A 12,373-nucleotide genomic window follows, 5' to 3' on the forward strand; every position below is an offset into this window, starting at 1 on the left:
TTGCATCATAGGATTGTTTTTTGTTTTTCCTGCAGTATATAAAAATTGCTGTATCTCCAAAATAAAACTATGAAGACACTCAAAATAAATTTCCTGTTGTTGTAAACTATTTTTTGCAACTTTATTGTATTTAAAGTTTTGAGGGATAAGCCTCTTAAATTTCTCCAAGTAGAAATATATGTAAACAAAACAAAAGCGATTTTCAATTTTTTTTGTAGTTTATTGCACTTTTTTGCAATTTATGTAATTACTATGGACTTAATGCATACATATTATTAAAATATGGGCTATAACAGTTGTATTGATGTTTAGCAACTTGAAATGCTCCCACAAATGGCACTACAGCATGTAAAAAAAAAAAAAAAGCTCTGGTGGACTTGGTTCTATAGTAGGTCTTAAAGGGTTAAATAAATATTGTCAAATAATCGTGATCTCAATTTCAGTGAAAATAATCGTGATTATCATTTTTGCCATAATCGAGCAGCCCTAGTCTGAGGTACACCTGTGCACTACTCATGATGTCAGATCAGCATCCTGATGTGGCACACCTGTGAGGTGGGATGGATTATCTCAATATAGCAGATGTGCCCACTACCACACATTTGGACTGATTTGTGACCACTGTTTGGGAGGGATGGTTATATTGTGTATCTGGAATGAATTTTAGGTCTCTACGTCCATCCCATGGGGAATGGGAGCAGTAACAAAGGTGTTGCGTTTATATTTTTGTTGAGTGTAAGTGAGCAGGCAGTTGCTGCCCACCTTACCGCCTGCTTGGAAAAACACAACAACTTTGACTGTTTCCAATCTGGTTTTTGCAAAATGCATTCCATTGAAACACTTGAGAATACACAGTCTTGGTCTTAAAATACCTCTCCTTAGCTTTTGACACAGTTAATCATACTACAATGTTAAACAGGCTGAGGGATCTTGCTGGGATGTGCGGTTTTAGTGTGTCCTTAAACCAGATTATGTCTGAATCTGCAGAGCAACTATGTGGAGTCCCTCAAGGCTCCATGTTGGGATTTATTTTGTTTTTAATAAATATTCCTTCTTTAGGCCACATAATACAGCAGTTTAGTGATGTGTTTTATCATCTTTTTGCCAACGATATTCAGCTACACTGCTCTTTTAAGCTTGGTTTAAAAAGAGTTTGCTGAACAAACATTAACCAATGGTTGAATAACAACTACCTACAATTAAACCCAGATAAAACTGAAACTTTGATTATTGCACTGGACAGTGCAGTGTCCCACATTAAACAGCAACTGAGTGATCTGGATCTCTCGCAGAAGCGTAGCATCAGAAATTTAGGTGTTATTTTTGACGACGCTTTTTCCCTGCAGCATAACTTGCCAAGCTACAAATAAACTTTTACTTACTCACTTAGGGTGGATGGATCCGCATGTTTTCGATTTTGCCCTTCCAGACACAACCCTCCCATTTGTCCATGCTTGGGACTGACACTAAGGCTTGTGACCCATGCGTCTTTAACTGTCCATTATTGCACTGTTTTGTATTGACTGTGTGTTCTTAATTCATACTGAATTACTGTCCTATATATAACTCTGGTCTAACGCAGTGCCAGTAGAAGCAATACAAAACAAGTCATCCCTGTAGAACGGAGACACTGGAGACAGGTTAAGACCACTTATATAGCAATCTGAATTTAGACTCAAACACATACACACACACACACGTTTCTGAGGTATGTCTGTGGTCTGGAGGTCACCACAGCAATGATCAGCTCACAAACCATCCCTCCACAATCAATGCTTTAAACCCAACGGCCCCAGTCAATTAGCGGCATCCCGCAGCTACATTCACTTGCTGCCTAATTGACCTCTGAGTCGCAGTGGAGAGCAAGTCCTGGCATTGAAAACAGCTGCACAGCGAGAGACTCTGCCAATGTTGACACAATAATTACACAGCAAGTCACCTAACATGGGCTTTAGGGTCAAAAGTGGGTAAAAAGGAACATGCGATTGCAAACGAAGGAAGCAGAGGGGATGGGGTAATAAGGAATAGGATAGCAGGGAGGGAGAAGATAGAAAAGAGAGCGTAAAAGGGAAAGAAGACAGCTGACCGGAGGCCTGTTCAACCATGAGATTAGGCTAAGTGATGAAAAGCAGGGAGGAAATAGACGCAGAGACCGTTGGAGAGCCTCGGGTGAGAAAAAAAAAGAAGCAAAGAAGACGGATGAAAATTTTTTTAGAGATGCTTGTAAGAGCAGGCTGGGCGGTAGAAGAAATCAAGATAATACGCGTCTAGGATCACCAACACTGGGATGGGAATGGCCACTGGGACAGATCTAATAATGGGGTTTGCTAAACACTTTCAGCTTCAGTCACAGAGAATATGGCCTAAACCACTCAAGGCTTAAAACATCAAATTAACATGGACGTCTGGACATGTCATCTGTATAAAGGATGATATCATTCCTGCTATTGAAAAACATAAAACTAGCTAATCTTATCAGGTAGCCATATCACAAAGCTACACATTAAAAAGCCCTGAAGAGAAACTCCAGCAGTGATGAGGATTTTGAATAGTTCAGATTTGGTGAAATTGCTCCACACTAATCTGAGTGTCACGTTTTAATTTGTAAAAATAGTTACTGGATGACAATGGACAAGAGTTACCACCACCTTAGACGGGACCAACCCTGCCTTATTGATTTTAGGGGGGGGGGGGGGGGGGGGGGGGGGGGGGGAAGCTATAATCTTTTATTTTGTTGCTAACTTCTGCTTATTGGGAAAAAACGGAAAAAACCCAACCCCCAAATGTTAATATTTAAAAATATAACTGAGCAAGTAAAATCTCTCTGGTATACATCGCATTTTTTACAGTTTCACTGCCACTTGTTCAGTTGCTTGATTGTCTTATTTGTTGTCTTCCATGTAACTGGAAACCATGACAACCAGGTAGTGATAAAAGCAATCACTAGAAGGTAGAAGGCAACACTGTATATCACTTTGCAACCAATTCTGCACTAGCAACCAGCAGCATCCGCTGGCAACCATTCACGGAATAGACACTTTTGCTTAGCAACTGGTGGTTACCAGAGAGGTCACTGACTGGTCTTTCGGCCTAGTGTGAATGGGGCTCTGGCAATCAATTTCATAGAGAACCCAAGCAACCACTCGCAACCAGTCATGGAATACACATTTTCCTGTAGAGACATAGTTGCCAGTTGGTTGCCGACAGGTCTGTATACCACTGTGACTGGTGCCTAACCTTGATTTGATCTAAATGGTACAGAAACAAAGTCTTGGCACCTACTGTGTGTGCCCAGACAACACAGCTCAGCTGTTCTGTCTCTGCTTCACAATTAGCGTTATAGTTATATTTATAGCCCGCGATAACTGGCAAACAAACAAACAAACTGACTGACTGGTGAACATGTGGGTTCTGTTAGCAGCTACAGCAGATGTTTCCATCAGTAGTTAATGGAAAGAAAAACACAACTAAACTGGATAATTATGTTTACTGTGAATTTAGTAATGCGAAAGTTAACTGAAATCTTTGTAGCTTTGAAGTAGTAGTTATGATAGTAATAACAAAACTGTTTCATGTAGTGGTTTTAGGTGTTAGAAAACTAAATATGAAAGACAGCCTACTGGAGCATTGCAGTTTCACAAATGTATAATGTAATGTAAATGTCAGACATTTGCAGTATGGAAAAAATTTCAACATTAGCAATGAGTGGCCACCAAATCCTTAGCCACGGTTCATTCCTCACCAAGCGGTATCCTGAGTAAATCTCTAATGAAAAAAGAGAACGGTAAACTGCTTTGAGCGAGCATGTGTTCTGAAGATCATGTTTTCCTTTATCACAAAGACAATCGTTCCTGTTACCGCTGAAGTTGAAGCGCTTTTCAATCTTTCTAAAAAAATGGACATAAAAATACAAGCCAGACAACATCAAACACCTTCCCACGCTTACTGCATAAATAAGTAAGTGTTAATAGACTGGATTCACACACAGATGAAAAAAAATCCTAACAGAGTCTCAAATAAAGTGAATAAGAAAGCATATACGGCCCACTATAAGCTTAAGCACTTACCTTTAGCACAGCAGTGACCTTCATTTTTTTATTGAGACTCCTTCTCAGAAATGGTGTATCACAAAAAAAAAAAAAGCATCAGAAAAAAAGGTATTGAAGCTATCAGTGGTGGACAACAGCACTGTGTAAGGCACTCAGACTGTCTGGGATGGAGGAGTAGTCAATAATGAGCCTCCTCAGTTATGATTCTCGACAAACGGAATCAATCAGCCAGCCTGAAGGCTTGCTAGATGCTATTGAAGTGCCGTTCACACTGGAATGGGATCAATGGCTAAGCTAGAGTTGACCATCGATCTGAACCATCATCTGGTCTCCTTCCCTGTCCCCTCCTCATACTTCAGCAGGGCCTAACAAGGTGAGAAAGCCAAGACAAGCCTGGCTGAAGTGAAATGGCAGCAAGCAACGCTCACCCAGTCTTAAAAACACACAAGCTCTCTTAAGGTTCCTCATGGGCTAAATGGTGCTTTACACAGCCATTACTTTTCAAAGGTCACTTGGGCCTCCACAAGGATTTTTCCTGCTATTTAGAGTAATAATGCTACTTTAATAGTGTACGTGCTACTACTCTGGCACTCTAACACCAAGCGGACATAATCTGCATCTGCATCAAATGTAGTTCACTGGACACAAAGAACCTGCGTGTGCCTTCCTCATATTTTTATCCTATTTGCTATAAGCTTTTTTAAGCCTGACATGTTGCACTGTCCTTTTTAGGAGTGGTTTTATAATAAAATAGGAAGTGCCTACTGCTTATCACAATATGAACAACTCCTAATAATGTCCTGAAATTACTGGAGGAGTACTTTGCAGATTTACAGAAAATGTTCTTACGATGTGCTCAGAGCTGCAGGGAAATCCTCATTGGAATGCTGCAAAATTTCTGTGTACTACAGCTTCTTGGCTCCGCCCACAGCAAAATCAATCATCTGTCAATATCCACATGGGTCCCCAAGAGCATTTCCAGACTGCATATGACTAATAACTATAGATAACTAAGATGATGACACATGCATAAACATATCTATCAATGCAAATATATTAACAAAAGCACCCACTTAGGAATACATCCTGGCTCTGTGGTAACAAAAAAAAAAGCTGTGAATGCAGGTGCATTTGAGTGTGTTCATACTGGCTGTAAGGTGCTTCTTAGATATTTACATTTTACAGATGCCTGCAGGTTACATGAACAGCAGTCTTACATAAAATATTCCCACATTTCGTGCCTGGATTGATGTTGGAGTGCTGTCAGAGTATTCCACAATCTCCATCAATGCTCACGTAGTCTGAGACAGATGACTGACATGATGTGCATACACATCAGGCACCTCGGTTTTTGCCTTTAATCTTCCAGTAATTCATATTTCTAATGCACTTGGAAGTTACATTATAACAAAATCCTACGGTTATCATGTTAACAAGAATCCTATATGCATATATGAGGTGTGATTAAACATTTCTGATAGTGGAGCAGTAGAAATCTAAAGCCATGCCTGATTTAAAGTTGGCCCATGATCAAGATTGTTCATTGTAACATTGTTACGTTTCCGTCTACTTGGTCTCTTCCAGGGTGTCAAAAGGGCGTCAAGGTGCCACTAAGTTGGCCACTAAGGTGGACTAAGTTGCAGGAAGCCAAATGTTGTAAGTGGTCCATGTGGTGAGTAAAACCTGTTATTGCGTAGCCAAAATACCTCTTGCATGGACTACAGTCCAGATAGCTTCTCTTTCAAAGGTAGAGTAGAACTCGATATTGTCTCACATTGTAGAATGAAGTTGCGGTACACAACCCAGCGAACAGCAAGAACTAATGACGAGCATGTCTCTCACCTGACGCACTGCATTTGGGCTTAGAAACTGTGGACTGAACTGAAAACTACTCGGTAATGATAATCCTTCACATGCATGAAGCTGATCAATCCAAACAGTGAGAACCGGACCTACATTGGCCAAATTTGAATCAGTAATTAGTCTAATGTGAATTTAACTATAATTCAACTATTATAGCTAAGAGGTAAAGAGAGGTAGCAGTACGAAGCAAAGCCTAGACACTAATTCAGGCAGGGAACTCAAGATACAGTGTGTCATACACACCAACATGCCTCACATTCCTCACATCATATACCCTAACACACCCTCCAAATTTAGTTGTGGCGATAAGCTGAATAACTTGCTCTCACTTCCTTTAAACTACTGTTTCAACCCCTCCACCATCCCAGCATACTCTTTAGTCATCACGCTCTAATTTCTGTATGGAACACTATTTTGAGAAGTGAGCTCAGAGCCTAGCAACCCTTACGTATACTCTACTGCTGTAATAATAATAATCATTTCTTACACGAGCTGTCTGACTGTTGCTTTGTTATTTTGTCAGTGTAGTTTGCTCTCTTGTATAACTAGCATAGAGACAGAAGTCTTCAATGACTATGACTTTATTAACACTAGCTAAAACAGGGGTGGGCAATCTCAGTTCATGAGGGCCGGTGTCCCTGCAGGTTTTAGATGTGTCCTCGAACCAACACAGCTGATTTAAATGGCTAAATTAGCTCCTCAACATGTCCTGAAGTTCTCCAGAGGCCTGGTAACAAACTAATCATGTGATTCAGGTGTGTTGACCCAAGGAGAGATCTAAAGCCTGCAGGGACACCGGCCCTTGTGGACTGAGATTGCCCACCCCTGAGCTAACATCAGTCACTATAAGCTACTGGCCACACTGAGCCCGTACCAACAAAATGCCTTAGTATTTTGAACGCACTAAACTGAGCTTTGAGGTCCCTTTGAAAGAATGACATTATTTTTAAAGGCTACACTGTCTCACTTTAAAAGGAACTTTTTTCAGTGAAAAAACATTGTAGACGATGCTAACTGTCCTTCTGTTGACTTTACTCCTCTTCACAGTAGCTTTAGCAGCCTGTACAGGAGATGCACGAGCATAATTAAAAACATTATTAACAAATGCATTAAATCTAGGGAAGCAAGCTCTGGGGCATTATAAGACACACTTTAATGAATCAAATTGGCTGCCACAAAAGCACAGGTACTAAGCAAACTTTGGATGCTCTTTAATGCCATTTTTATTAGATCTGATTTAAATGTAAATTACCTATGTCTAACACAACACTTGGTTTCTTGTTTCTCACTGTTGTGCTAAACTGCAGCTGGCAGCAGATGTGAGGAACCTAGAGAGGAGAGGAGAGCAGAGGAGGTGCAGGGAGTGAGATGCAGGCATCAGGCTGCAGTGTGTCTAGACAGTATTCATGATCCATCTGTCTGCCACCGCCACGACAACAGCCAGCGGCTGCAACAAGATGGCAAACTCCATTAACACAGAAACGTTTTCTATGTCCCTCTCCCTTCCTCCTTTCCTCCTCTTAATCCCCCTCTCTTTCCATCCATGGCTGTGTCTCTGTCTGGTCTTCCATCTCACTTCAAGCCCCTCTTTGTCTCTTGTCTCCCCCTGAGACTGCCTGCACTCTTTTTCTTATTTTTTTGTAATCGTCCTATTCCGTTTTTCTCCTTTCTCTCACCTTCTTTTCCCTGCAACCATCTCTCTGCCCTTCTTGTGTCTCTATGGCATCAACAGAAAATGTGCACCAGCTCAGAAAATTACACTCATTGAGCAGCTTTCCCGTAATGCAAGCTGCAGACTCTTACATTAACATCCGCTCTAGATAGCTAAATATTTTAAGCACCCAGCTCAGGAGGATTCTATCCATTGGAAATTATCCCCCCACCCCCACCCATTTAAATCACCCTAAAATTTAAATAAATATAAAAAATGTTCATTTGCTGTGCCTTGTAGAGCTGCAGAAATTTAGATAGACAGCAGCAGAAAAAAAAAGTGAGATAGATTCAAAAAACAACAAGGTTGGAGGGGTTGGAGAGGTGAAACACATTTGAGGGAGGAAGGTAGAGGGCGGGGGAGTGAATGAGGGTGGGTGAGATGAGAGAAAGAGATGGAGAGGAAGGTAAGAAACCTGCCAGACACGCGCGCGCACACACGCACACACACACACACACACACACACACACACACACACACACTCTCTCTCTCTCTCTCTCTCTCATGGAGCCAAGGATGAAAGTGCTGCTGTAAAAAGTTTTCCCTCTCCTCCTAAAAGTTGTTGAAAGAGAGCGCCGCAGCACATCAAAGTGGCCTGGCAGACAGCCATTGAAGCCCAGTGGTGTCCTTCACCCTCTCTCTCTCTCTCTGTCTGTCTCTCTCTCCCTCTCTCTGCACCTCTCTTTCCATCTCCCCCTCTCAACATCTCTCTCTCTCTCACTCCCCTTCTGTGTTTTCATTGATTGTGACGAGTCAAGGGAACACTCTCATCTTGTTCCCTGGACAGTGGTGCTCAGCAGGAGCTAGAAGCAGGTGGCTGGTGCTGGCGGTAGGGATGAGAGGGTGCGGTATATAGATTTGGTATAATGCCTGTACACTTTGTTCCCTTATACTGATAAGCAAGGATGACGTCACAAAACAATACAACATGCAACTGAAATCAAGTTCTCAAGCAGTGACAGTTACCCTGCCATTAATTTCATGTGCTTTCAGCCCTCAACACAATTTCCAGATGATTAGTTTTGCATTTGAGTAAACTCACGTTTCTCTGAAATTAGACTAAGTATACTAGGAAGCAGGTCTCAGGTCAGTTTGTGTCAGCTTGGGCATTGCACACATAGAGCTCAGGGGTCATTTCGTCATTTGTCACAGAGTCTTAACCCATCTCGGTTTGCTATTGACCGAACACATGCTATTGCACCGGACAGGTAGTTTAGTCCACAGAAGAAACTAATATACCGCTCCAGATATGTAGCAAAGGAAACATGGGTTTTCAGGTTATACGGCTTCATTAGGATTACACTGAAGTGATGGATCAATGTAAAACAACAACATGCCAAAAGTACTTTGATGAATGATAAAAGTAAGTGTGAAGTTAACTATTGCACCATTTAAAAACTTTGAATGTGAAGTGCCGGGGGCAGAAGTCAGAAAGTTTGCAACACCCATGAGAAAAGCTCAAAACCCCAAACCCTTGTCCCCGGTGGGGCAAAATCAGAAGTGAGGCAAAGCAGAGAGAGGATGCGTTGGTGTGGTTTGATGGTTTGAGGTAGACAGATAGAGACACAGATGTGTAACAGCATCCTGCAACACTCACAGTTGAAGATGCCCGGCGGAGGGTGTTGGGTGACCACAGGGCAGTTCTCCTCATCGCTGTTGTCCCCACAGTTATTCAGCTGGTTGCAGATCAGCGAGCCCAGACGCAAGCAATTCCCATTGGTGCAGTGGAATTTGCACTCTGTACGGTGAGGGAATAAAAGACATGTTACATTTCTTAGCAAGAATAACAAACATTTAGTTGTCTGAAGCTGTACATTGAAATGAGGCAAAGCCTGATGTTAATACCACATTTTGTTTCCTATCAGAACAAAATGTTCTATTCATTCAAGATCCCAGAGTCATAATCATCTTTTAAAGAATTAGTCTGCTTCTTCTCTGCTCTGGAAAGATCTATAATTAAAAAAAAAAAAAAATTTTAGAAACAATCACAATCAAACCATAGTGGAAAATTAAAATATATATATAAAAATGCCTTTTGGTAAAAATACATGTTACAAAAGAGGGAAAGAGAGAGAAAAACACAAGTTGAAAAAAAAAAGTCCGCCCACACACATACACCAGTGTCACTGCAGTAGTAGTGCATTCAGGCGAGCTCTAAAATGTGTAAAAGCATTGATAAACCGCACAAACAACAAAATGTTCAAATGCTGGACTGTTATGTGAAATCCTCCCCGTTATCTACGCTTCAGAATGTGCAAGGTCGCGTGGAATGAGGTTTTTTTTTTTACCTGTAAGCTCAAATACAAAGCAGAGTTAATGTGCTGAGTTCACACAGAAACAAGGTCAGACAAAAAAGTGGTCTCCCGTTCAAAACAACAAATAAATAAACAGCTCTTTCAAACGGCCCTTTGATGTGCCGCAGCCCTGAACCGTAATGTGGTCCCGTCACGGCTATTACCAAAATGCTTCTCTCCCTCTAAATATTAATACGTCTGATTAGCGCTATCTGGTTTGAAAAAAACATAAAAACCCTCCAAACTGTAAATGGGAAAGTATATATATGTGTGTGTGTGTGTGTGTGTGTAATCATGTAGAGCTTTAATCGTAACAAATAAGAATAATAACAACAAAGTGTTTGATGCACCACAAAGCAAGGCCATGTTAGTGTGGCTCAGAGTGTTATTTGTGTGTTTTTAGTGAAGCCGATACGTGAGAGCTGCACTCACACCGAGTTCGCCAGAACTTCACCGACTGCAAGAATAGCGAGACATGAATGACAGTGTTGATGTGCACTCGTACAGACTGTGATGGTTTTTCCTGTGACACATTATGATTGATATGTTTTTCGATTATACGTGGAGGAAAAATGCATTTATGCTGAATGGAAACGAGTATTTTAAAAAATCAAGAAAAAAAATATAGTAAAAATTTCCTTAAATTGTCGCTAGTTTTTACTCTAAGGAAGAAAAAACTCTATGCACTCTATGCCAGCACTGTGACAACAGCTCTTAGTGTAGATGCAGCCTTTTCTTTTTAGTTCCTTGCACTATGGGTTATCAACATCTGGTGCGTAGACTACCCACAATCCATCATGACCACCACCTGTAAAAGTGATGCTTTAAATAGAAGATCCCAGTTTTTGGGATGGTAACAAAAAAAGTCATGTGTTACAGATTACTCGTTTCTTCTCCTAAAAGTAATGCAGTTCATTACTTAACACTACTTGTTACATGCAGTTACATGTTAATGTGCTTCAATCCGTAAAATGATCTGAAATAGCTTGTCACATAACTATCAGGCTAACCTCAGGTTACAAATGCCTAACCAACAACAATGAAGAATCCCTATCGTAATGACAACACACACACACACACACACACACACACACACACACACACACACACACACACACACACACACACACAATATTTCTTTTAGTTTTAATGTATGAACACAAAACTGACAACACAACACCTGAAAACTAGCCAAAAGAGACTTGAAATCGCCATAATGAGTCAACCGTAGAAACACAAACAGGTAGAAACAGAGGCTACAAGCTTGACTGCTTATCACTGCTTTTGTTAACTGCTGAAGTTCAGGCTCTGGCAGCTGAACTGGGGTCTGCATACACTCAGCTTTAGCATTACGCTGGGTTCTTGGCTAGCTTTGTGTTAACATGCCATCTGTGCAGATGCTTGCCGACAGCACAAGGTGCACCATCAATATAATACAGTTGTTTCTGTCTTAAACCCAGCTTGCACTTTGCCCTCACACACATGTCCATACTCTCACTCCTCAAACGCTGTAGAATGCTCCACCATTTCCTTCATCCAGGCACACTTACTGAAATCTGGTGTTTGTAACACAAATAACAACATAATTGCAGCTGTTATGTATTAACTTACTTAAGTTACTGCATGACAGAAAAATGTAATGCGGTTAAAGTAATTAATTACTGCGTAACTATTTGTTGAGGAATTTCTGTTTCACATCTTTGAGGTTCAGGCTGGACTCTGAATGTAAGCAGTAGATTTGCACCAGACTACAGACTTGTGATTTTTGTCAGTTTATCACAGTAAATATTTATTTTTATTATCACAAACAGATTGGATGTAATCACCAAATCAACCCCATTCACTCACAAACTGATAGCAGACCAGGGGCAGACTGACTCATCTTATTGCAGATTTATCATTGTTCTGATGCGCCAAAGTCACTTTGAAGAGTGGAATAGGCTACCAAATGTTTGAGGGCCTTGTCCAAGCAACCACTTCAAAAGACTCATCAGTAAGTTGTTATAATTTTGGTCACGCGGGATTCTCTGGGCACTTTTTTCCGTGGTGTGACATATATAACGCCAACAAGGCGGGTCTTCACTATGTTATGAATCATCAATCCACAAAGTTTTACTTACTTACTAATTAGCACCTGTTCTGATCATCAAGAAAGCAAAGTTAGAAAGTAGAAAACTTTTTTGGCTTATGCACTAGGCAAGCAATTCTCTGAGTGCTCTATCCAGTCCTCTTGGTTATGCTGTTATTAGCTGATACAGCCTGGAGCTGCTAGCCTGCAGCAAAGACGAGGGGCTGCAGAGATCACTTTCTCTGTCTCCACACCTCAAGATTTTATTTTCTCTGACCCACCTGTTTTTTATTCAAGTGACATCACATTTATCAGACTTCACACTACAGGCATCAAAGGCTGCATAAAACTTAAATCACATATGCAGTTGTATTCCCCAGTACTGGTA

At 40.9% G+C, this 12,373-nt stretch overlaps 1 protein-coding gene across 2 annotated transcripts in view; it reads right to left on the minus strand.

Annotated features, from left to right (window-relative positions):
• LOC147318421 (low-density lipoprotein receptor class A domain-containing protein 4-like) overlaps positions 1 to 12,373 on the minus strand; it is a 270,845-nt gene that overhangs the window by 119,529 nt on the left and 138,943 nt on the right. For both annotated transcript variants that reach the window (XM_086310349.1, XM_086310350.1), the window contains exon 3: positions 9,221 to 9,361. In XM_086310349.1, coding sequence (XP_086166475.1) covers positions 9,221 to 9,361 — 141 coding nt within the window. The remainder of the gene's footprint in view (positions 1 to 9,220; positions 9,362 to 12,373) is intronic.

This window comes from Aulonocara sp. 'chitande type north' Nkhata Bay, linkage group LG11, assembly GCF_057382095.1.
Source record: "Aulonocara sp. 'chitande type north' Nkhata Bay isolate Kocher_YH1m ecotype deep benthic linkage group LG11, A_spYH_male_GT1.1, whole genome shotgun sequence".
NCBI classification, from domain to species: domain Eukaryota; kingdom Metazoa; phylum Chordata; class Actinopteri; order Cichliformes; family Cichlidae; genus Aulonocara; species Aulonocara sp. 'chitande type north' Nkhata Bay.